This window comes from Heptranchias perlo, chromosome 30 (genome assembly GCF_035084215.1).
Source record: "Heptranchias perlo isolate sHepPer1 chromosome 30, sHepPer1.hap1, whole genome shotgun sequence".
Taxonomy (NCBI): Eukaryota; Metazoa; Chordata; class Chondrichthyes; order Hexanchiformes; family Hexanchidae; genus Heptranchias; species Heptranchias perlo.
In genome coordinates this window covers 7,939,449-7,965,941 of record NC_090354.1, presented here as the reverse complement: position 1 = coordinate 7,965,941, position 26,493 = coordinate 7,939,449, and the positions used below count along the sequence as shown (strand labels likewise).

General features: G+C 40.9%; 1 protein-coding gene and 1 long non-coding RNA gene across 2 annotated transcripts in view; one reads left to right on the top strand and one right to left on the bottom strand.

Moving 5' to 3' along the window:
- The window catches only part of tbx21 (T-box transcription factor 21), a 36,483-nt gene extending 29,543 nt beyond the window's left edge, over positions 1 to 6,940 (bottom strand). Inside the window, exon 1 of the mRNA XM_067968825.1 lies at positions 6,261 to 6,940. Within this exon, the coding sequence (XP_067824926.1) occupies positions 6,261 to 6,787 (527 nt within the window). The 5' untranslated portion in view covers positions 6,788 to 6,940. The remainder of the gene's footprint in view (positions 1 to 6,260) is intronic.
- LOC137299870 (uncharacterized) lies at positions 3,669 to 23,636 on the top strand. Its single transcript, XR_010957998.1, has 4 exons — positions 3,669 to 3,908; positions 15,392 to 15,464; positions 18,020 to 18,131; positions 23,570 to 23,636. It is a non-coding gene; the product is annotated as an uncharacterized lncRNA (long non-coding RNA).
- The last annotated feature ends 2,857 nt before the right edge of the window (positions 23,637 to 26,493 follow it).

Below are 26,493 nucleotides of genomic sequence, written 5' to 3'. Positions count from 1 at the left end.
TTCCAGACACAAATAACAATTATAAGCAATTTAAATGGAAGGAATGGACCTGTTGGGCCGAATGGCCTGTTTCTGCACTGTAAATTCTATGTAATCCTATGTATGAATAAGTGACAATTAATGTTGTTATCTGGAAATAATTTGCATTTATGTACAATGAATTGCTTTGTTACTGTTTGTTACGTGGGTAAATTTTGTGCACAGCAAGGTCCCACAAACAGCAATGATAACTGGCTATATCTTTTTTTTAGTGGTGTTGCTCAGTTGGCCAGGACTGCTTGCCCTTCTCCCAGCAGTACCATGGGATCTATAACACCCACTTGAGTCAACGTCAGAACAGGCAGAGGACAGTTACATATTGGGGTATGATATATTTATAAATGAAAAACTTAAAAGAGGCTTGCTGTGTTCTTTAAGAGTTTGTGATACTTTAAAAGTCGCTATAACACACTGAAGTGACATGAAGTCCGCAAATAACATGTAAACTATGAAGCCTACAGAACTCCTCCCTCGAGACCCCCAGAATAAATTAGCGATATTTTTAGCGATTACTGCTAATGCCTAACTATTTGCAATGCTGTGGCACAACTACTAGTTACAAGGAGAAGATGGGCTTCTCAGTGAACATAAAATAGACAGTGGAAATACGTTGAATGGATCAAGTTTTATTCTCTCAGCAAATCAAGCTGCCAAAATGATAAAGGGTCCGCAAGTCTCCAGATGGTTGACGTTAGCTGTTCCAGGGTGCAGGCTTCAGTTAGTATTTCGGTTTAGACGTGTCAGAATACAGGAGCAAGAGAGTATTATTTTCTACCAACGTTCCCTTGAAGTGGAATGCGCAATGCTGTCTGAAGACATTTGATTAAGTCAGCAGGGTCGACTTTAATCGGTCTGGGTTTTTAATGGCTTTTACTATAGAGGGCGAGAGAAAGAAATAGAGAACCCAGAAAGGACAGGCTTGTGAATGATTCGTGCTGCCGAGTGTACGATGTAAAAAACTCATCAGTTCAGATGGCCCTCAGGTCATCTTAAGGGCAACAAAATAGGAATTGAGAAGCAATTAAATAAGTTGGTGCACTAGAGAGGAACTTGAAAAGGTATTTGAATCTCATTAAAGACAAATACTACTGCTTCCAGTTAAAAGTATTTATATAGAAGGAAACAAAAATGGATTTTGTTTTGAACGAGGAAGAGTCACTTGATGCGCTGAGAAATGTTATAAAAATGTGCGAGGAGTCTCTTCAACAAAGTAAAGCTTGAACAATCCGGTTAGAACTGAACTAAACAGCTGTATAAAAACTGTGTAAATAATCTGCTAAACTCTGTCTTAGATTCAGAGAATAGTCCATAATACGTTTCGCATAACAGGTCGTTACTCAACGGGAGGATTTATTTAGAAGGAATTTCAGTTGTGAGTAGGGGAGAACTATTTTTGAAAGAGAATATTGTGTACAGTAGATTTTTTTTTCTTTTAGACGGTTTTGAATGAAGTGGGCGAAAGAGAGGAAGACAATTTCTTTGAAGAGGAGAGGATTAAAATAAACTCCTACACTTTAAAAAAAATTCTATCTTAGTTTGATGAATCACCTCCCTAGTTACTCATTTCACATTGATCTTATTCTGACGAAGCCAGTGAGGGAGGGGGGTAGGGCGGGGCCTGCTTTTTAGAAATAATTCCATACAAAATATTTCTATACCTCTCAATTTCAAAAGTTCAATCTGTCCATCGAAAATTCAGCAGTTTATCTAGTCTTAGTCCCTCTTTGCTTAGTGGGAGGGGCAGTAGTCAGCGGTTATTGCAAAGTGCTGCAGAAAAATTTAGAATACAATGCTGATCATGGAGAAGTGTCTCGGTGCTGGGGAGAAGATGCAAAAAAAAGTTCGACTTGCGGTTTTAATATTCATTTCCGTAAAATTGAGATGAAAGCAGTCAAGTTAGACACACACACACAAGGCAAGCACAAGCTGCTGAAACTACCTCAACATACAGATAAGACTCTTCAAGAAATTCCAATATGGTAATTCAACACACAAGGGCAGAGAGAGAGAAACGGTCAGAGGGAAACACACAGGCAGAGTGAAAGCAAAAAAATACTCACAGGCAGAGTGGGAGGGAGAGGGGTGGGGGAGACGGTCAGAAATATGCGTAATGAGAGAAATAAACACACAAATAGAAAGAGAGCATCCACAAAGGAAAGAGAAAGAAAGCAAAAGCAGAGGGAGGAAAGCAAAATTACAAGCAGAAAGAGGAAAATGGAAAAATGTATAGATGCTGAAAATAAATACAGATACAAATAAAAACACAAGGGGGAGAAAACACAAAGAGGGAGAGAGAGAAATAAGGAAAAACACGGATAGAAACACAAGTAGAGAAAGAAATACGGGCTGAAAGGCAAAGAAATACAAAAAACAGTCAGAGAAAAGGTATGGAGGAGGAGAAAATACATAGATAAAGACGAGAGAAAGACAAGGGCACACACCAGCAAACCCAAATTGTTTAATTTATTTCACAAAATTGATCTTTTCAAAGGTAACTTTAGCAGTAGGATTTTTTGAATGGGGAGAATGTCACTATTCTTCAATGACATTGCATTTGGCTAGACTTTTTGTTTAAACAGTTACAGCAAAAATCGCCATAATAAATCTTATGTCAATTTTACAAGAAAGACCTTAAAATGAAACAAGTGACATGACAACATAGCTCGTCATAAAGACAGTATCTTCTTCGAACGTTGTTAGTCTAACAGCTCATCTACACACTTTCGCCCAAACTGAGATTCATGGGTTGACTGTGAATCTAAAAATGCAGTGATACTGAGATAAACTGTCTAAAAAAGACTAAAATTAAGCCAAACATGAAAATCTTTACGGAAATGAAAACTGAAAATTATTTTAAAGAAACACACGTGTACTTTGATCTAAAGCAAAACTTTAATGATCCGGGGTTTGCACATTGTTAGGGTTGAAATTATTGTTTTATCAAACAAATACAATTGGATTACAAATCTACAGAGCTAAAGCCAACTCTTTATACCTGCAAAAAGACGTTGCTTTCACCTGGATCTAGTTTAAATGCCAGGAAGCTTATTGTGTTATTGTTCCATGCTATTTAGCTTCTGTGGATGGGTATCTATATTTTTATGCACTATGCACATTATCAAGTGCATCTCCCAAGCACACTTGTGATAATTGCTTTTTCTGTGTGTTAAGAGCACAGTTGCATTTTCTTTTTTTGCAAACGATCTCAACTCCCATTTCCTACATTACAACAGTGACTACACTTCAAAAGTACTTCCTGGGCTGCAAAGCACTTTGGGACATCCTGAGGTCGTGAAAAGCGTTATATAAATGTAAGTTCTTTCTTATGCCTGTTGATATCCTGGTGCCAAACGGCACTGCAATGTTTTTAAGAACCCCTAAACTACACCCCTTCCCCCACCACCACCCAACACTAGTACTGTCATAGGATTTCTGTATCAAATTTTGTAAATTGTCCACAAATTCTGTACTAGGAATAGGACTCAGCTGGTTAAAACAGTGCGTGGTTGATTTGAGACAGACCAATGAGGTCCCAGGTTATATCCTGATCTGTGCTGGTTTATCTGAACTAACCCAGGCTAGCAGTACAGGAGCTACAATTGGACTCGCTGTTTCTGGTTAGGGAGGGGCTCCTGATCCCTATTAGCCAACCCGTGGTAGAAAAATATTTTGGGTATGTCAGGCGAGAGGACGATTGAATTTGGCTGAGATGTTCCTCCTCCCCTTTGTAATCTAATAATCTGCAGTCATGCTATCCAGGCTCACATGTGAAGAATGCCCATTTGGTCAAGATGTCTGGAGATGTCCGTGGAACCCACAGCCAGCAAGGGCTCGACCCTTTCAGAAGAGATGGGAACGTGGAATCTTGGGTAAAAATACTATGAATTAAAAATTATGCGGTTCTGTATAATCGCATTAAGCATGTGGAACATGTTTGGGAGGTGACGTTGGACATATGGTTCCCAAAGCTCTCCACCACTGGGGCTTTTCTCGTACCATGTCTGGGTCTGTCGTAGACTAATTGATAGAGATTGATTGCTGTGATTAGTCAACAAATTCATTATCATTGTATTATGTGACTGCCAGAATAGTAAAAGGTGAACAAGATAGACTGTAGTCTTTTTGCGTCTAGCAATCCCTATATGCACAGTTACATCCTACAAAAAATGAGATGGTGCCTAAGTGTTTTTTTTTCAGTACTGAATGGGTTAAAAGGCTTTGGGTTTGGCAGTACTAATAACTCAATGTTCATATGGCAGTCGATCTCAAACCTCTTTGTAGACCACATACACTACAGATTGGCTGTGGTACAGGAACATGTGCGCACACACGCGCAGCAGACTCCGGGTATTAAAGGAGTTGATTAAATTTACAAACCTCAAGCCTCAATCAGTCATCAACAAAGTCTCTGACATGGCAGAGACAAATGGAAAGAAATTGCTCTTAGTACAGCTGAACCGTCTCCTGCACCACTGGAGTGTAGTGATGTCCGTTTAAACTAACCCAAGCCTTATTAAGTCTGCTATAAACGCTTTGAATGTCAAAATTCATATATGACATCTAATCGTTAAATAAAATGTTTTGAAAATCATGTATTTAAAGGAATCTTAAGATCATCCTCGATTACAGGAAATTCGGTGTCTCTGAAAAACTGAGTGACAGGTGCGACTTCAGGTCTCCATTCCCCCCACCCCCCTACATATAGACTCAAATTTCAGTTTATCGAGCAGATCGCTTCAGAAACCAGAACGGAATAAGCAGCCACCTGCACTCTGGTGTTTGAACGGTTTGTAAAAAAAAAGTTTCAGATTCGGGGGGAGGGGAGTTACAGCAACTTTATTCAGGGACAACTTTTTAAAGCTCAGATTTCAACTTCAAGCAGAGAGGGGGGCGTATCTCAAAATATTCCCATCCCCCCCCCCTCTTCCCCGGTTTACTAATAGTTATTAACCCCTTCAGGCACTAAAACATTTTTAAATGATTCAGAGACGCTGTAGACCGATATTGCGTATTGATTAGGGATGGCGCCGATTACAATCGCTGCCTTTATTAGAATTGTCCAAATGGTCTTTTAAAACTAAACTGTTACCTCCCTGAATCCCCGCCCTGTATTAGATCATGCGTCTGCCAGTTTTAAATGCTTTCATTCACCTTCCCAGTTAGCCGGTTTGCCAATCCCCCTAGCCACTTCCTATTTTGGAAAGTGGAATAAAGTTTTTTGAAACAGTACTTTATTCCTGAAACCCTGATCTTCAGCATGGGACAATTTGCTGTCTCAAAAGCGTGTGTTAAAAGGGACCAGAAGTTCGGTGATAACTTTTTTTGCCGCTCACTCTGTTGTCGCCGTGCGGGCAGCTCAACTTCGCTGGGAACCTGCTCCCGAGTCTCCTGGTTGTGGGGATAATATGTGTATTTGGGTTCATTCAAACCAGGGGGGGCAGTCTGCTCTACTAGATCAGCGATGGGTCGATTACTGGTTATTTAGAGTGAAAAAAACTAAACGACGCGGAGTGAAACTGAGTTTTCACCAGTTTAACAAATTTACAATGTAACATTATTACAAATGGGATACATTTAGTGATAAAGGAACCCTGATATATTTTTGTGGATAATGGGGAGGGGGGAGTTAATTAAACATTTTTTTGTAGGAAGGGGGTAAATTTATGGCCACCCAAAAAACCGCCACGGAAATAAGCAAGTAACGGCCCCAGTGTTCTGGCGGGTGGGGATGTCAGGTTAGGATTTTTAAAAACATTTTTTGGCCCAGATCTTATTATCCACTACATAATTTATACCCTTGGCATAACAGTGAAAGCGATTTTCGTGTTTGGAAATTACACGCTCACAATGTAATCCTGAAACTCAGAGGTTTTGGTTTATAGTCTCAGCACCTATCAAATATAAAGTGGGTAGCAGAAATGGAAAGAGCGTTTCAAAGAAGTGCAGGGACTCTAAAGCGGGCAGGCAGATGTCAGCAATAGGCGCAGCCAAGTGTGTCCTGAAATGCAAGACATTTGAAAGCGCCGTTGCAAGATTCTTCCTCATTGGAAAAGGGCATAATGTGAATTATATATCTCATTTGTCGCTTTTATTGTGTTATCAGTCTGAGCGTTTTACTTGCAATCCGTTACTTTAAATTTGACATTTAATTCATTATTTTTCCAAAATCATAGATGAAATCAAGGCAGGATAGAGTGGGAATAAAAGGTCTGGGGACTTACCTGCCCTGTTTGGTGATGATCATCTCCGTCTGGTGTTTGTGAAATTTAGCCCAGAGCTGATAATTGCAGAGTAGAATCTGCACCTTGCCGGATACCTGCAACCCCGGCACGCTGTAGAGTGAAGTCCGCTGGAAGGAGTGAGGGTACGGGGCCGAGAAGGAGTCAGTGCCCGCCGAGTAGACCTCGGCTCCCGGGGCCGGGTAGCTCGGTGCTCCGGGGACCTGAGATCTGTTGGCCGGGTAAGGACAGTTGGGCAAGGCTGGGCTCAAGTACCTGCTGGCGTTGCCCACGGCGATGCCCGCGGCCGAGATGTGCTGACTCGGGTACGGGAGAGGGACAGAGTCCGGGCTGGTTTGGCATTGGTCTCCCGTTAAATAGAACCTGTCCTGCATCCCATATCTCAGCTCCTGGTATTCTTGCATGGATTTATTCCTCTCGGCTTCTTTGCTGAAGTTCTCGCTGGACTCTGGCTGGTTCAACATGCTGATGGGGAAGTCGGAGCCGGAGTTTGGAGTCGATCCTCCCATGGACTGTCCAGAGAGAGAGAAAAAAATGTAACTTAAAAAAAACCCTAAAAGTGATCAAACTTTGCTGGAGCTGCTAAAAGGTGATAATGTCCATCCTGGTGCCAACCCTCCTGTACCAGCCTCTCAGGTACCAGCCCCTATTAAAGATTACAGTATACAGCCTGAGGCTCTTTCAACTCCGATTGGCTCGGTCCTATTAGTAGCTAATATCAGCTTGCGCCTCATTGGTCTGCGGTAAGGAATTATTTGCATAGACAACGCTGATTTGTCCAAACTTAGCCAGACCCCGCCCAGGACACAAGAAGTGGGCGGGAGGATTAGGAAACCTCAGGAGGAGAAACGATGGAGGGAGTAGAAAACCAGGGGAAAAAATGAGCGGTATGAATTTATAGAGATTATACACACACACACACATATATATATATATATATATATAACATGACGTATGTGATCACCCTTAAATGTCTATAGTGACACGAGAAAAGGAAGAAGAGAGGCTCTGAATATTTAGTCTACCTTAAAAACTGGGTCTTACTAAGAAAATTCCAAGATAGGTAATTTTTCAAACCAGCACCATATGTGATGAATTTTACTTCAACTAGACATGCACCATTTAGTTTAGCTCATTTGATCTAATGTTTCCCTGTTACTTCAGTCTCCTGTTGTTTTTTTTTGCGGCAACTCCTAGATGCTAAAGTATTTAAAACCTATTTGTCGACTATGTTTTGACGATTATTTTAATTGTCCTAATAACTTTGATCTGAAAAGCAAGTTAAGTATCGGTGAGATTATCAGTTTGATCTTTCCATTTTCAAAAATATAGTTGAATTCATTTGGAAAATATCAACTCTCACATATGTATATGTGACCCTTTAAAGGTAGAAATATTTAAAGGCTGGTTGCAATAAATGATATAAAATCAATAGCAAGGAGTCATCGTTTCCAAGAGGGGAGAACGATGACGAAAATGGGGGGAAACTACAGCAATAAAAAAAAATTCATTTAGTTAATAGGATCACATCCTAATTTTTGGGTTTAACGTCATACAATTTTACGGCAGTTTTGTGTCTGTGAATTTCTCCAGAGCAGCTCACTAACCTCAGCCTGTTACTTTCATGTTTACCTTACAGTAAGGACAGCGTTACATCGATAAGAAGCGATTGTAAATCAATATAGCCAAAGGAAAATTGGTATCTTTGTAGGGAATGGAAATTACATTAATAATTAATACAAAGACAATGGGTTATACATAGTGTCCAAAACAAGTCTTAACCTTTATAAAAAATACATTCAAACGGAGAACTTTAACAAAACTAGGGGGAAACGCTAGTCATTAGCATTTTTCGTTCCATTTCACCTAAAATGGGAAAGGAAACAAGCCCTCGTCTCCCTGAAATAAAGATAGCAAATATGGGAAGCGGAAAATGCAACGATATTCCCAGTTAGAACATTATCATCTACCACCCACCCCCCAACCTTCCTGTGTTTTGCAGCCAGACATGAATTCCAGGCAGCTTCCTACGGTTGTGTACTGGGACCTATGATGTGGAGACAGCTGCCCCCCTACACGTGTTAAACCATTAGCTCTCTGATTGCTTGTGAACTATTTAGGTGTTAACCTGAAACTTGCCCCATTGTGACACACCTCTCCGACCTGCACTTCACAACAATAAAGCATTTAAAGAGCTATTAACTGAACAGAGCGACCCTTCTCACGTCGCAGCAGTTGTTACACTGGTGATCCTTTACATGCGGGTCAGCATCTCACGATAAATTAAAGTGTTGTCGAAATTGCAATAGCTAGGATGATGATTTAGTAGTTTCACACTGATCTGGGTAAACCGAGATCAACTTATACAGTACTGCTAATGGACCGGTAATCAGAACCGGTAACTTATTTATGAAGTTATTGAAACATATTATTAATTTTTAACAAAAGCAAAATACTGCGGATGCTGGAAATCTGAAATAAAACCAGAAAATGCTGGAAAACACTCAGTGGATCAGGCAGCATCTGTAGAGAGAGAAATGGAGTTAACGTTTCAAGTCGATGACCTTTTTATCAGAACTCAATTTTTAACGTTTATTTTAAAACAGCAAAAAAGACAAGAATTAAAGAGGCACATACCAGAGGAATTCTTAGAGTAAATGAAAGAAACACACAGCCTACAGTTTGCATATGAAGCAACCCTAACGACAAATAGGACCTGGGAGCACAGATTATTTGCCGTAACTAGAAAGCAGCATTTTAATATATATATTTTAAACCATGGACTTCCCTATGTTGTACCTACATGAAAAACTATCTTTTCCTCTTAGTAACATATTTTACATGTAGGAAATCTAATTTGTTGATTCTGAATATTTTGTAGGGCGCCCAAAAAGGCAACTTTTATCAAGAGAAATGGTTTTCTGAACGTCGCTAATAGCACTAGTTACAACAGGTTGGCAATGTGCATGTAAGATTTAATCAAATACTTTTCGTAACTCAAATCAAAATGTGCGGCTCCCCAAGTAAAATACTGCCATCTTCATAAACTGACAATTTAAGATACAGTATAACCTTACCTTGGTCACAGGCACCACACTAATTCAATGGCTTGCTGGCTGTGATTTAGGAGGCTCTGTAAATCTTGCCTGCGATCTCCCCCACACACTATAACCGAATATGGCTTCATTAACTGTCCATTACATTTACAGTCGTTTTCCATTTGGTTAACCCGAACAGTTTAGGATCGATGGTTGAATTAGTTATTTTGAACGAACTGCGGTGTTTTCATGCACGTATCGGATGGCCTAGGCAGTTCCTTTTATTTTGCAGCGAGCCTCATTAAAAAAGAAAGGGAAGGACAACTGGGACAAGGGGACGAAATGAGAATATGGGAATAAAAGCAATACACAAATCAAGGAAAAGCTACCGCGCCATTTCACATCAACCAAATGATTAACTGGCGCGGTACAATAAGTAAATGTGTATGTTAAATTATTTACTGCCATTGGATAGGTGTAGCTTTCTATTTTAAACCATGGACCTACCTATGCTGCACCTAAATGTCTCAACACCTATTTGTGTAGAAAAGAATTTGTTGACTCTGAATATTTACAGCACCCCTGATATAAACCCCATTACAAGTGGCCGTCCGTAAACTTCCACTTCCATGTCCCGCATCAAACAACGGGTATTTTCTTCTCATTTATTAGAAAAAATGTATAATTTCAAAACAGTTACTCTTGAGATGTAAGTCGATTTTAGAAACATACACTTAAAAAAACCTCTACTATATTTTGCATCGTAGGAAACCCTTTTCAGGTCCAGCCAATATGCCTTAAACACTGATTACAGTCACCCAACGTTTCTATGTTAGCTAATTAAAAACTAAAATGACCACTTCAACCTAACAACTAAATCTTACATTTTATGATAGGGATATTTCCAACATAAAACGTTTGCTCAAGTACAGCACATTACCCAATATGTTTAGAGCTACTCTCCCTCCTCCCCAAAGATAGATAAAATTCAACTATATTGTTGAAAACGGTCGTTGAAAACAGGTAAATGCAACGAGGAGTCATCAGTACATGAACCTGCAGACTTTTCTGATGTAGTAACTAAATCTCGACACCTTCCAGTTTGGCATAATAAACTTAGTGTCAGTCTTGGCTCAGTGGTAGCACTCTCGCCTCCGAGTCAGAAAGTTGGGGGTTTCAATAATATCAAAACAGAAAATGCTGGAGATGCTCAGCAAGTCAGGCAGCATCTGTGGAGAAAGAAACAGAGTTAACGTTTCAGGTCGAAGACCTTTCCTCCGAGTTGGGGGTTCAAGTTCCACTCCAGAGATTTGAGCACAAAATTTAGGCTGACCCTTCAGTGCAGTATTGAGGGAGTGCTGCACCGTGCAAGGTGCCGTCTTTCGGTGGGTGCAAAAGATCCCATGGCACTATTTCGAAGAAGAGCAGGGGAGTTCTCCCTGGTGTCCTGGCCAATATTTATCTCTCAACCAACATCACTGAAACAGATTATCTGGTCATTATTACACTGCTGTTTTTGGGATCTTGCTGTGCACAAATTGGCTGTTTTCTACATTACAACAGTGACCACATGTCAAAAGTAGTACAGCAAATTGGCTGTAAAGCGCTTTGGGCTGTCCTGAGGTTATGAAAGGTGCAAAATAAAGTCTTCGGGTCTTAGACTCAACAGTTAGACCTGAGTTAGACAGGATGCAATGTCTCAGAGCTGGGTTTGGATGGGGTACAGTGTCTCTGTGAACTGGGGTGAGGTGGGTGGATGTGGGAGAATGACAATTGAAATCATTTTTGGGTGAGCTTACAATCCAAATGCCACTGTTTTTCCTTTTTAAATTTAAAAATCAATTCATTGTGAAATATTAATGTAAAAATTCAAATTTTCTCTGGGAAACCACCATTCAGGTCCTTGCCTGGGACTATTTTAATTGGACCGGAAAGGATGGCACTGGGTAACCCAGAGTCATTGGGACAGAAATCAACACCACAAGTGCCCCATTGAAAGGGGACGGGGAAGTGGATGGGGAGAAGAGTGAGCAGAGGATGGCAATGAAAGAGGGGGAGGAGCGGATGGCAGTGAAAGAGGAAGGAGGTAATTATTGATAATGAAGGGGGAGGTAAATGGGTGGCAATAAAGGGAAGAGGAAATAGATGGTAATGAAGGGGAGAGAGAAGAAGGCAGAAACTGGGATCATTACTTTGGGGGAAGAGGGAGAAGCCGGGAGTGGTGCTTTGGGATGGGGAAGGATGGAGAGTGTCAGCATGAACTATGGGAGGGGGAGGGACGTATACCAGCTTGAATGGGGGAAGACTGGAAGAAGACTTCCAGCATAAACTAGGTTGGGAGAAAGAGAAGAAGGTTGGAGGAGAGAGTGAAAGGGTGGTGAGTTGGACAGGATGCAATGTCTCAGAGCTGGGTTTGGATGGGGTACAGTGTCTGTGAACTGGGGTGGGGAGGGTGGATGTGGGAGAATGACAACTGAAATCATTTTTGGGTGAACTTACAATCCAAATGCCACTGTTTTTCCTTTTTAAATTTAAAAATCAATTCATTGTGAAATATTAATGTGAAAATTCCAAATTTTCTCTGGGAAATATCATCTCTCCAGAGCCACCTAGAAATGTAATGTTTGATTCTACAATGTTTGGATTCTCCCATCAGACTTTCACATCCTCATGTTTTTGTATTCTCCAATACAAGTAAAGGAAGGCCAGGTACACCTGCAGCTTAAGATGCAAAGCCCTTGCACCTATTTGCAGATTGTTAAGTTGTCAGCTTTTTGGAGGCCGTGCCAGCTTGTTTTGAATCCGTTGGTTAGCTTTTGCTAGTTTTCTAGGTTGGCATGTATGGTTGAGTCATTTTTGTGTGACACCACTGTGACCAAAATGCTGCTTCCCTTTTCTCCCGAACAAAATAAAAGTAGTTTGCCGATTAATTTTTTCCATGCAGGTCAATGTCATCACAGATCACAAGGGCAAAGCATACCATTAAACAAATAGTCTATTACCCACTGCTTACCATCCATATTTATTATTGAGAAACTAAAAGTCAAGGCCCATACTGCTGTAGGAGAGAAGAGGGGAATCAAATAAATAGTTAAGTGGGACTAAATTGTAGGAGAGGAAGACTGATGGAGATGTTTTGAGGTCCTGGGAAATGTATATGTAAAGATATTAATAAAAATAAAAAACTGGATGTACCCAGCAGATTAAACAGTAATTAGGTCAAAAGCAAAATACTGCAGATGCTGGAATTCTGAAATAAAAACAGAAAATGCTGGAAAAGCTCAGCAAGTGAGGCAGCATCTGTGGAAGAAGAAACAGAGTTAACGTTTCAGGTTGATGACCTCTTGCCAGAGTTCTGAGCTTTTCCAGCATTTTCTGTTTTTATTTCTGTAACTAGATGTTTTGGGTGTGTAACCCTTCATCAGAACTAAAGACTGTAAGGATATTGATTGTTTTTTTGAGACTATTGTGATGTCACTACTCATTGTAAGTTAAAAGTTTTAAGGCCTGTTAGCCCGAAAGTATTAAAATAAACTTCCATGCAGAATTTTGCACTCGATATCCCACAGTCATTCGCATTTCAAGTGTTAATCTGCTCTTTGTTAAGTAATCACAGTATTCTATGGTATGTGACGATGACAGAAGTTAATGAGTTACTTTATCAACCCAGGTCATAATTTCTATGGAAATTACATTCCGGTAAATTTATAATAGCATTACATTACAATGGTTAGTATTACTACAATACTATATAGATATTCCTCGTAATATATGCTAATATCAGGCACTTATTTATTCTCAGAACAATTTTTTTAGAGGAATTTGTTGCACTGTTAAACCATACATTTAAAGCTAGACAAGGACTTTTCTGAGAGTCTTCCCTTTGATAAATAGTACAGAATTAATTTCTCATCAGTTAATCCTAGTTATGTCACTAAAAGGGCACCCTATTCCTTTAAGACTGAGTTCCACTGAAGAATCCTGCCTGAAATATTTATCTTCCTCTTTCAGACACTGACCTACCTACTGTGCATTTTTGCTTTAATGGACGTGTTGCAAAGGGATTGACTATCTGCATCTTATCACAGTCATTTTAAAATATGGAATTGTGTTAGTTATTGGAAACAGCAGGTTCCCAAAAAAGTACGAGGTGTTTATTAAGTTGCAGCAAGCTGTCAAATGTGCTTTTCTCCCTACGATCTTCTGCTGCTTCCTTCTCGGATGAATGAATGTGTTCTGTTCTAGTTTAGGTTGGCGCGGTTACCTGCAGACTGGCAGAGTCAATCCGAAGTAGTTTTTGAAAATCACAGTTGAGTCAGAGACTAGTACAGATGGCTGGAAGGTTGTGTGTTTCCTTTCACTTCTATAAATATCTCTTATAGTCAATGATTACATTTTTTGTAACTATTCCATAGTCGCTGATTTGAAATCTGCTGCACAGTAATAGAGGCTAGGGTTGAACATTAAAGGGTGAATGATGGCTCTCTCTCTTTCTGTCGGTCTCTCTCTCTCTCTCTCTCTCTCTCCACCCCCCTCATCCCAGCTCCCCAGCAGGTGCTTAAGCGAATGGATCCACCTACTGTCTATCCAAACCGAACAATTTTCACAAAGGATCAAAGTTCAGATTTTGAAATTAAAAGATTGAACTAAGAAAGAAAAGAAGGGGAAGGGAGAAAGAAGGAAAGGGAGAAGAAAGAGAAGAGAGGCAAAAGTGAAAGAGAGAGAGAGAAGGGAGAGAAAGAGATGTCAGACTATAGTGGCATGGTGCAGAAATTTCAAGTTGAGGTGCTTTGGATTGGTTATGTGTGTACAGTCTTGAAGTGCCCCAGTACTGAAACAGAAAGTTAATGCCTACTGTTTGATTTCAATCTTAGTGGTCTGAGAGTCACAGAAGTACGATGGCAAACAGATAATTCTGTTAAACCATGACTTCTGCATTTATATTCACCAGACACTTAATCCCCCTGCATTGTGTTCTCAAACTGAAGGAATATTTGCTTTATGTTATGGGTATTGTGGTCAGAAGATGCTATATGAATGTAGTTAACCCTTTGATGCCTAGTGTCTTTTTCCCCATCAATGCAAAAATCAATTTAGCAGCTACAGATAGCATTTTGTTCATTTCCGCTGTTCTCAGTAATTACCATTGGGGGTTTTCTGATTCCTTTGTTAAAAACACTATGCGATAATGTTGAAACCATGTTAGGAATCAAGGTCCCTTTTCCACTGGCACTTCTTATACTGAATGGCAATAAAATCCTTGTGCCATTCAGCAATATCTGGTTTCTCAATAGAAATGAATGAATTCCAAGAAAATTAAATAGATCAAAAAAAAATGCTGGAAATAGATGGCAGGCCCATTGGCACCTGAAAAAAGAGAAGTAGTTAATGTTACATCTAACCGAGTCTACACTCCTAAGCGCCAACCTGTGTTCACTCTTTGATCAGATACTGATAGACCTGCCATGTATTTCCAGGAGATTCTGTTTTAAGTTCAGATTTCCAGCACTTGCAGTTTTTTCTTTCTATTTGTACAGTTTAAATTTCCTTATACTGTTGTCACAGATCCCAATACTGTTTAGGTCCATCTAAAGGAGGCAATGCATTTATAACAACAACTTGCATTTATGTAGCACCTTTAATATAGTAAAACGTCCCAAGGCGCTTCATACAAAAAAAAATTGACATTTAGTCAGGTTTTAAAGAACAGCAACAGATTTACAAAAATTGCAATTAAAAATGTTTTTCATCGCATTTTAAGGTGAAACATTTTATGTGATATTTTTATAAGTTTTGCTTGTAAGTGCTGCTTGAATATACTGTTTATATATAATGGTAGGATGGCCCTGGATTAAACTGGGTTATGATGCAGCCCATTTTTTTGTTGCTTCATTCCCATTCTGTGCAAAAATAAATACGTTTGAGATTTAGGGAGTGACTTGGGCTGGTGTCAGGCTGTTTATGAGCACTGCAAAAAGTTCAGGGTTACCAGTTCCTGAGGACGTTATCATCAATCTTCCTCTTCAACTCTCTGCCTTACAGCATCTTACCATTTTTTTTTGCTGAGAAACTTAGGTGAAGAGTCAAGGCCCCTTTTACATCAAGGCTGAAAACAGTAGGAGAGAAGACCAGACAAGTCGAGAAATAGGTAAGGCCAAGCTTGGCTTTTTAAAAACCTGTACATGGTAGAAGGGAAGACTGAGGGAAATAAGGACCTTCGTAGTTTTACAGTCTTGGGAAAGAATTAGAATAGGAGACAATACAGCGAGTCTTGATTTGAACATGGTGTCAGCTGTGGCTCAGTGGTAGCACACTCACTTCTGAGTCAGAAGGTTGTGGGTTTAAGTCCCACTCTGGAGACTTGAGAACAAAATCTAGGCTGACACTCCAGTGCAGTACTGAGGGAGTATTTACTGTTAGAGGTGCCGTCTTTTGGATGAGATGTTAAACCGAGGCCCCATCTGCCCTCTCAGGTGGATGTAAACGATCCCATGATACTATTCAAAGAAGACCAGAGTAGTTCTCTCCGGTGTCTTGGCGAATATTTATCCTTCAACCAACGTCACTAAAACGGATGATCTGGTCATTTATTTCACCGCTGTTTGTGGGATCTTTCTGAGCACAGATTGGCTGCCGTGTTTCTTACATTACAACAGTGACTACACTTCAAAAGTACTTAATTGGCTGTAAAGCAGCTTGGGACGTCCTGAGGTCGCGAAAGGCGCTATATAAATGCAAGTTCTTTCTTTATAGTGAGGATGCAGGGGAATTATTGTTACTTTATTTAGGTCGTTTATTTAGTTTTAAAAAAATCAATTCCAAAATATTCAGAAACAGTTGACAGTGTGTCAGTTCCCATACTAATTATCACGAAAGATTTTGGAGGATTTTTTATTTAAACTCTCCAGTCCAAAGTACTGAAAATATTGATAGGTCTGTAGGAATAACGTGAGCAAAGTAAAGACTATAGATATGCTTGTGGGATGGCGACTAACACTGCACTCCAAAAAGTAATTCATTGTGTGAAATGCTTTGAGATATTTCAACTTGAGACTTTTTGACCCTATAAGGTGCTATATTAATGCAAGTATCACTATTATATCTAACTGTTGTGATTTAATGAGTATCAAACACCCCATCTGTTGGCTGAAAAGTGATTAATTAACGGTAGCAAAACGTTCTTTGGAATTGAATTCAGTGTGAAAAAAAATCGATAGAAGCACTAGTACGGAGAGCAAACAGTTCAGGGCTTTGCTCTCTGTCTTGTACGTCACCTCACAGTTACACTCACGGGTTGATTTTGATTTTGTGCGATAATGTAAAATGGGTGATAGCGAGCCAGCAGCATTCACCCGTTTTACACTAACGCACAAAGTCAAAATTACCCCCACTGAGCGGTCTGGTATTTGGCTGATGTATTGTTACTGCAGCAAAGCATCTTCATTTATTAAAAGATTTATACAGCATTGACATTTTCTGGGCCGATCACTCCTTAAATCCAAATGGTTCTAGAATGCTCCAAATTTTATTTTATTTTTTCAGATTTCTATTTTTCTTGCTATGACCATATTGTTCAGCTGTAACTTTTACTCCGTTCAGTCTACTTAAGTGCATCGTATCCAAAGGTGCATGATTCTCTTGCTTCTCTATTTCATTGGAAGTTTTCTGCTAATTGTTTATCAGAGATAAATTTTGTCTAAATGTACAGTTTAAGTCCACAAACTCAATGAAGGTTTCAGCATGAGATAAGAAAGAAAAGAAAGAGCTTGCATTTGTATAGTGCCTTTCACAACCATGATAATCTGTTTAGTAATGTTGGTTGAAGGATAAATATTGTCCAGGCCAGGATAGATAACTATCTCCTTTAACTTGTGTCAGCTTATTATTCATCCACGCAGATTGATGTGATGCTTCATTATCCAATTTGTAGAGTACATCTAATGTAAGTATCTTTCGAATTCCTTAAATTATGGGTTACTGTTAATGTAAAATACGATTCTTTCCCTGTGATTTTTGCACAATTCTATATGGACAGCAATTTAATCTGTACATATCCTTAATGATTAATTATAGGGTGCAGTGAAATGTTAGCATCTTTAAGGAGGTTTAAGTGATTCATTCAATGAAACACCCAGCAGTTCACTGCCCTTCCGTACTCATCATCTGAAATGGTTGGATTTATATCTGCTTAAACTATAAAGCTTCAGTTACATGCGTCAGGTTTGAACATTTGTCTAGTACGAAATGTTGAGTATCCACAAGTTGAAGTTTTAGCTCTTGTGACTGCAGTATACTGTTGATACTTCAAAGTCATTTTTTTTGGTGCTAACAAAAATCAAATTATCCAATAATTCAAATCAAGCAATGGAAATAACGCAGTGAGTAGGAATTTAGTGCCACAAAGTTGACTGATCAGATCATTCAAATTAAGCAACTTTGAATAAAGAGGAGTAGTGGACTGTTTAGCACAGTAAACAACAAACAAATCACCAGCTTAAAGAGATCAGAATGATTCCTGACAAAATAATCTTCATTTGGATGGGTTAGTTGGTAAAGGTTTGAACTTTGTGGAATAGTTTATTTGGTGAAGTTCCAAGGCATGGACCATTTAAGAATGGAATGCATTTGGAACCTTGCATTGCAAGTTAGTTCAAGTTGTGCTTTGGTTAAGTTTCTGAAGTGCATCATGTGCTCTTTAAACAGGTTTTTTCCTTCTCAAAAGTGCAAGCTATCCAACTTTTCCATTAAAAAGAACAGCTGTAGAAGATGACTAGATGTGGATGTCCATCAAAGGTCCTCCTACTGACAAGGGAAGGTACTGATCGATGAGATGCAGTATGGTTTAACAATTCACACTGCCACCGAGGGCAGGTATAAGAAACAACTTCTATATATTTTAATCAGTTTTGTTTTCATTGCACTCGCTGGTGTATCTGACACCTATTAGATCGATGGATATTTTTGGATGACCATTAGTACTGGGACTCGTCATCGGTGCTGATTGGAGGATGATAAATAATGTCATTAGGGCAACATAATAAAATTGACAGGAACCCAATTCCAGACATCTCCCTAGTATAGCTAATGACTCTTGGAAATAGCTGTTTAAAGGGTAATCTTTGTAATCTCACCACATTAAAGTCTCCTGTACATCTTCTAACAACCTATATATTCTATATAGAGTTGGAGGTCCTCTATGTGAGCAGCAGTGTTGCCTAACAGTGTTGATCTGGGGTCAGTACTGGATTAAGAAGTACCAAACTTTCAAATTATCCTTTAATGAAGGCAACCATGGAGTCTAAGACCCAAATTGCATTAATCTGTTTTAGTGATGTAGGTTGAGGGGAAAACATTGGCCAGGACACCTCCTTTTCTCTTCTTCAAATAATACAATGGGATCTTTTACTTCACCTGAGAGGGCAAATAGGGCCTCAGTTCAACATCTCATCTGAAAGACGGCACCTTTGACAATGCAGCACTCCCTCAGTACTGCACTGAAGTGTCAGCCTGGGTTATGCGTTCAAGTCTCTGGAGTGAGGCTTGAACCACCACCTTCTAACTCAGACAAGAGAGATACCACTGAGCAAAGACTGACTCCTTCAATGTAGCATGATAATTATGGGTGATGTTATTATAACATCCTGGTACGCCATGCGTGCAGTACTGATGCAAGACCATTCCAAATTAATAATCAGTAAGACAATCACGAATGATGTGAGCCAGTTCAGGTGACCTGGGATGTAATCAGATTGCTTCTAGTTCTCTCGAAGGTGAAGCCAATATAAACATGGTATCCTTGAATATGAATTTCAAGCCTGAAAAACATTGTAATTTTATTTCTGAAAGTTACTTTGTTTTAAATTCAATTGTATTGCACTATTTTTTCATAAATTGTCCTACAACTTAATCCGGAAAGCTGATTCAATAATTGTATTGAATCGGGATTCAGTTTGAACCTGTCTAAAGCCTTTCTGGTGTTTGCTGCATGCAGTGCAGTGTCCTAAGGGCTGAATTCTACCTTGGAAATGTTGTGGCCTTGATGATATAAATGTCAAACTGCTGAACTACTGTCATTCTTGTCAACAAGAACTGAAACCTACCCGACTAAAACAGCGTAATGATTGACAGGCAGTCTTTGCAGTTGGGCTCAGATACTTAAGGGGGAGTTTTAAGTCCCCATTCCCGGCGGAAACCGGTCAGGGGAGGGCAGTTAAAATGGAGCAGGTGAAATACTCGCTCCGTTCCGATTTGAAAATGCCTGATTTTTCTGGTGTATGAGGGGCCTATCTGAGTCAGGTGGGGGCCTCATACATATATGCAAATGAAAATCCTACCACATTAATTGGACCCCAACGACATCTTAACCCAGAAGAGTGTGGGGTGCCTGCAGCAGCTGCATTGGCAGGTCTGAACACCGACGAGGCCTTTACAGGTAAGTTTAAAACTTTCCTTTGTGGGGCCAGGAGGAGAACCCCTGGGCTCCACCTGGGCCCCACAAGGGAGGTGTAGGCTGCTCCAGTCCGAACTTCACAACACTTTCTGAACCGCTGACCGCCCCAATACCCCAATCTCTTCTCCGATGCCCCGCGCTTACCTTGGGCCTGGCTTTCGGGCCTCCGGGCTGCCCGACTTTCTGCTGGTCAGGAAGCCAGCCAGTGGCATGTTAATGAGGCCCAGCCATTAACATCAGTTGGGCCTCCTGCTGCTGCACCTGGATGGGTCGATGCTCATTGGCCTCTTTCCTGCCTGGGAGTTAAAATCCCCACCTTATTCTTTGCTTTGAATGCAATTCCATTGTCTTAAAATTTCCTTTTAAATGTGAATATCATAAAATAAGAATTGTACATCAGACAGTGTATTCATTCCCTGTTCAATGGAGAGCTTAAAATAGATTCTTTACTTTTTATTACAATTATTATTTCTAGCTTAAAATTCCCTAGTTTCTAGTTCATTTTTTAAAAAAAAAATGATTCTGTAAGAAATGCAGAATCAAATGTTTTCCTTTGGCTTGCTGCAGCCTTTAGGGATCCTGATATCATTAATGAGCTGACAGAACCAAAATAAACAAGATATCCTGTACATGAGCAAAACACAGCTCTTAGGACATTCCTCAGAGTGTGTGTAAGAGAATGGGGCCTTGAGCAACAGCTTGGATAATAGACCCAGGCAGGAGTAAGAATTCCTCCAGTCACCATGAGCAGCAACATCAAGTACATTGGCAAAAGTTTTCTCTGCTCGATATTTCTAGCAAAATTGTGAATATTTTGATATCCCCAGAAACACCAATCTGAACAAATCTTCACAAACACATTTACCATATCACTACAAGTAGTAGCCAGAGGAACCCTGTTCTCTCCTGAAAAGGTACAATACCCATATGGTGTCTGTATACTGCACTGGTAACAGAGTGTGCAGGGGTGAGGGGGAGGTTGGAGGCTACAGGCTATCGTCTTTCATTGCTATGGAGCGGGAAAAAAGTAGAGCTTTACGTAAAAAGGAAGAAAGAAAGACAGACTTGCATTTATATAGCACTCTTCACGACCTCAATCCCAAAGCACTTTACAACCAATGAAGTAATTTTGAAGTGTAGTCACTGTTGTAATGTAGGAAACCTGGCAGCCAATTTGCGCACAGCAAGCTCCCACAAACAGCAATTTGATAATTAGCAGATGATCTGTTTTAGTGATGTTGGTTGAGGGATAAATATTGGCCAGGACACCAGGGATAACACCTCTGCTCTTCTTCGAAATAGTGTCGTGGGATCTTTTACGTCCACCTGAGAGGAAAGATGGGGCCTCGGTTTAATGTCTCATCCGAAAGACGGCACCTCCAACAATGCAGCACTCCCTCAGTACTATACTGGAGTGTCAGCCTGGATTTTGTGCTCAAGTCTCTGGAGTGGGACTTAAACCCACAACCTTCTGACTCAGAGAGAGCTACCAACTGAGCCGCAGCTGACACTCAAGGATACCCACGTGCATGCATGGAGTCTGTTGCCATCTCTTTGTCTGTAGCCATTGAGATTATTTTGAGTGTCGGCTTGGCTCAGTGGTAGCACTCTTGCCTCTGCCCCATTCCTTCAATACTGCACCGAATTGTCACCTTAAACGAGGTACGTAAGCACACGTTGACAATTCAATGCGGTGCTGAGGGAGTGCCGCACTGCGGGAAGTGCTGTCTTGCCGATGAAACGTTAAACCAGCTGCCTGTTCAGGTTAAAGATCCTGTGGCACTATTTGAGGAATAGCAACAAATCCTCCTGGTGATCTGGCCAACATTCCTTTCTCAACTAATGCCACCAAAGAAACAGGTTGTCTGGTCATTCATTCATGTAAAGTTTGAGGGGCTTTACTGTGCACAAGGTGATGGCCTATGTTTGTCTACGTAACAACAGGGACTGTACTTCAAAAAGTAAACCGTTGGTTGCAAAGTGCTTTGGACATTCTGAGGATGTGATATGGTGACATATAAATGCACAGTCCTGCGTTAGCGTTGGAGCGTAATGAAAGACTCTGAACAGTGAGGTTCATGTTTAGACTTCCTCACAGATATGGTGCAAATTACAGGAATTCACAAAGGAAGAACATAGGAACAAGAGTAGGCCATTCAGCCCCTCGAGCCTGTTCCACAATTCAATTAGATCATGACTGATCTGTAACTTACGCATCTTGAGCAGCTACAGGCAACATTAAGCTAAACTCACCAGATTGTTTTTAAAACTGGTTGTCAGGATGACCCTTTTTTTTTGGCTGGGTTTTCCTGACTGCTCAAAGACTTCCTGGAGTTAGTAAATACTCTGTTCTATCAGCAGCATTGTGATTCTGGTAGTACATGACTTAATCACACATACAGATGTGGGGGTGATTCCCTGGACTCATGCTCTGGCTTTAACGGGGCGACTGGCTGCACCATTCACCTGTAGACACTGGCGGGTGGCAGAGTCAGTGGTAACACTCTTGCCTCCAAGTCAGAAGGTCATGGGTTCTAGTCCCCCTCCACAGACCTGAGCACATAATCCAGGCTGACACTTCAGTGCAGCATTGAAGGAGGTGCCGCCTTTCAGATGAGAGGTTAAACCGAGGCCCCGTCTGCCCTCTCAGATGGACGTAAAAGATCTCATGGCACTATTTGAAGAAGAGCAGGGGAGTTCTCCCTGATGCTTTAACCAATATTTGTCCCTCAACCAACATCACTAAAACAGATTATGTGGTCATTATCTCATTACTGTTTGTGGGACCATGCTGTGCCAAAATTGCCTGCCATGGTTACTAATGTTCAAAGTACTTAATAGGCTGTAAAGCGCTTTGGGAGTTACTGAGGTCATGAAAGGCACTATATAAATGCAAATTCTTCTTCTAACTGGACACCTAGTTTGCTCTCCTAAGACCTAGGCTATTAACCTCTCCTTTCTCCCTTGTGTGATTCCAGAACTTTTTATTTTTACATAAGATTTCCAACAATTGCAGGTTTTCTTAATCTCTGAAGATATGTCAAATTGGAATGGTATCACTAACACACAAAGTGGTTTAATTATCAAGTAAGGAAGATCTGAATAGATTAATTTGTAACAGCATGGAAAAGAAGTTCAAGCCTTAAATAACTGGACCCATGAAAACATACGTCGCCAATGAAGCTGGATCTCTGAAAGTCAGGTTATTATAAAAAAGGTCCTTTTATACTAAGTTTTTTGGGGAGACTGAGCTTTGTGCATTGCTTTCCCTTCCCAGTTTAGGTTTATCCTCAGTTGCTGTTCTCTGTAGGCCTGTTGGGTGCTGCTGTGTAACAAAGCCCTGATATCAGAGGAATACAGACCAGCCCCTCATGTTTAGCTTCCACAATGAGGGGGGCCTGATCTAATGGCAGTTTTCTACGACAACAACTTGCATTTATATAGTGCCTTTAATGTAGTAAAGTGTCCCAAGATGCTTCACAGGAGCGCTTTCAAACAAAATTTGACGCTGAGTCACATAAAGAGATATTAGGACAAGTGACCAAAAGCTTGGTCAAAGAGATAGGTTTTAAGAAGCGTCTTAAAGGAGAAGAAGTAGCGAGGCAGAGAAGTTTGGGGAGGAAATTCCACAACTGAGGTTCTAGGCAGCTGAAGGCACGGCCGCCAATGGTGGAGCGATGAAAATCGGGGATGTGCAAGAGGCCAGATTTGGAGGAGCACAGAGATCTCGGTGGGTTGTAGAGCTGGAGGAGGTTTCTAGATCCACATTTCTGTGAGTCTAAGATGCTGTTGGTTCTCTGCAGGTTTGTACTTGGGTGTGTGGCCGATGTTGGAAGAATGCTATCGTGATTGATGCTGTGTATCATTGAGTGCATCAATAAAATCACCTTCATTCTCTTACTTGTGTATGGGCTCTGTGACGTGAGAAACTCATCACCAATTTTCTGTTTTATTCAAGAGTTTCCTTGGCATGCGGTTTCTAAGGAAATTCTCCCTTCACTCTAATTTTAGCCTCTAGCTACATGCTGTGCTCTTTTGAATTGCTTCTGGTCAGGGAAATTGTAACTTTCCCATCAGGATGTCACCTGTGTTTGCAAATTACCCGGCTACTTTGAACTTGAGTGAAAGCCTTAAATGTTTATTCTGCAAGTTACATTGTCTGTATATTTTGTGGGACCACTGCGCTCAATTTGCAATTCAAAGCGATCGAGCCAACACTGATTCCACGGCTGATCTCAAGTCATGCTCCTGTGTTGGTGGCGGGGTGGGGAGGGGGGGAGTGGAGTGAGGTCTGTACAGCTCAGCAATGCAAAAGCCACATTGCGGGGCCTTTCTGGGTGAGTTGCAAGCTCAGCTCATCTGTGGCCGGCAGGAACTGCCAGCCTGTGACATGCAGCGCTGTCTAAGTCTGGAATTGCAACTATTTGCTGAGATCCCAGGATGTGGAGATGCCGGTGATGGACTGGGGTGGACAAATGTAAGGAATCTTACAACACCAGGTTATAGTCCAACAGTTTTATTTGAAAATCACAAGCTTGTGATTTTCAAATAAAACTGTTGGACTATAACCTGGTGTACTGAGATCCCAGGTTAGGGGACCCATGAAAATGCGAGTCTGCACAGTTTGTCCGATTGATAGCAGAAAGTGGGAGAGTCACACGTCTGGATGTGGACTGCACTCTTTCAAGGTACAAAGTGCCAATGTGTCTTGTTGCTTCAGAAAAGATGGTACCGTGCCATCCTTCTGACAAGGTGAACCATATGGTTTTCAAGATGCAAATCCAGAGGGCTAATATGCTTGTGTTTCCCAATGCCTCAATCGGTAAATTGTAAACAATTTTACAACACCAAGTTATAGTCCAGCAATTTTATTTTAAATTCACAAGCTTTCGGAGACTTCCTCCTTCCTCAGGTAAATGTTTCAGGAGCTCCTGAAACATTTACCTGAGGAAGGAGGAAGTCTCCGAAAGCTTGTGAATTTAAAATAAAATTGCTGGACTATAACTTGGTGTTGTAAAATTGTTTACAATTGTCAACCCCAGTCCATCACCGGCATCTCCACATCAATCGGTAAAGGCAACGTGCTGCTGAACCCTATGGACCAGAAAGTCCAAGATTTGATTCCTGGTATCTGGAGGAGTACAATTGCCCTCAATGCCTCTGGGCTACAGAGGGAAAAATTAGCCACTCCTTCCCTTTCCTCACCGCAATCCAGTGACTCCTGCTGGAAAGTATATTTGCGAATGTTGGATAATACCACCTGGAAACCTGTTCCTAAGAAAGGTGTAGCACCTGGACTGCCCTCCTTTCTCTTTTCATAGCTTCCAATGGGGATCACATGGCTTCCATCAGTTATTGTGGGTGTGAAACCCTGTCCTCTGTTCGTGGTAGGCTAACCTCTATGGTCCATAGGTCAGAAAAAAAAGCCAAGTGGCATCTTTGTGTTACCGTGGGTTTTAGTGAGATAATTATATATGGGTATGTTCATGTAGGAATAGAGTCCAAATCCCAGTATGGCAAGTTGGGAAGTTATTGGCTGGGACTGGACAAAATAACTATGAAAACTGAAAAAACAAACCCATCTAGTTGACTACTGTCCTTCAGGGTGTTGGCCAGGGGCTGCAGTAACCTGAGATTCCCAGCTGCTGACACATAGGCAAAAGCAACTTTTGAACTGAAGTAACCTGAGTTCAGTCGCTGGCCTGAGCTGGCTGGAACCAGTTTGAATTAGCTAAGTTTTGTGAAAGACAAAGGAGATGTGATAAGACACAAGTTCTTATTTAGAAAAGGAGTAATGAGGTAATGCTACCTAAGTCCTTGGGACAGAGCCAATGAGGAGAAGACACAGACTAGGCGAGCAAGCCTAAACCAACGGGAGAGAGAGACAGCACAGCTTGAAGAGATAAGATTCGGAATAAGAATGAAGAATCTGGGGCGTGGAGCCAGAGCGAAGACTCCGGAGACCAATCATCGCAGAAGTGGAAGAACCTACGTCAGGGACGTAGAGACGACGTCGAGAGAGAGAGAGAGAGAACGGAACGCCTGGCCCGCGTCAGCTCTCCTTTTCGGGTATTTTCCTTTATATTCTGTGACCACTCAGGGAGTGTCAGAGAAACCTAGTGGGTGTGCGTTTAGATCCTAGTTTGGGTATAAAACTGTATAACCTGGTGCAAACTGCATGTCTATATCTAACCAGACGTATAAGCTATATGTATATGATCTAATGGCTTGAATAAAGCGAATTGAGAGTTAAGAGAGAATTGACTCTTCTCCTCTTTGTACTAAGCCAATAACTGGTGACCTCCGGTCAACAAGGGAAAGGAAGCTGCCATGCCAACCCATATAAGACTTCAGTGTCATACTATGTGGTTGACTCTTAATGCCCTCTGAATTGGCCCACCACCCTTTTCTCATGGCAATTAGGAATGTGGTCTTGCCAGCATTGCCCACATCCCAAGAATGAATAAAAATTTATGAGCGATGGCCTTTCCTCCATTTTTTCCCATTAATTTTTCATGGGCCTGCGGTTCTGCTACTAGAATAAGGAGATTGAATCTAGCAGTGCAATTGTGGGGAACTGGCTAAAGGACAACAATCTCCTGGAACCTGAACTAAATAACCAACAGTGTAAAAGAATCTCGAGATCAGTTAACCCAGAAGTGAACCTGGGACCACCTTGGTCTGCATGGTTCAGTACCACACATCAGGTAGACCTTTCCACCTGGCT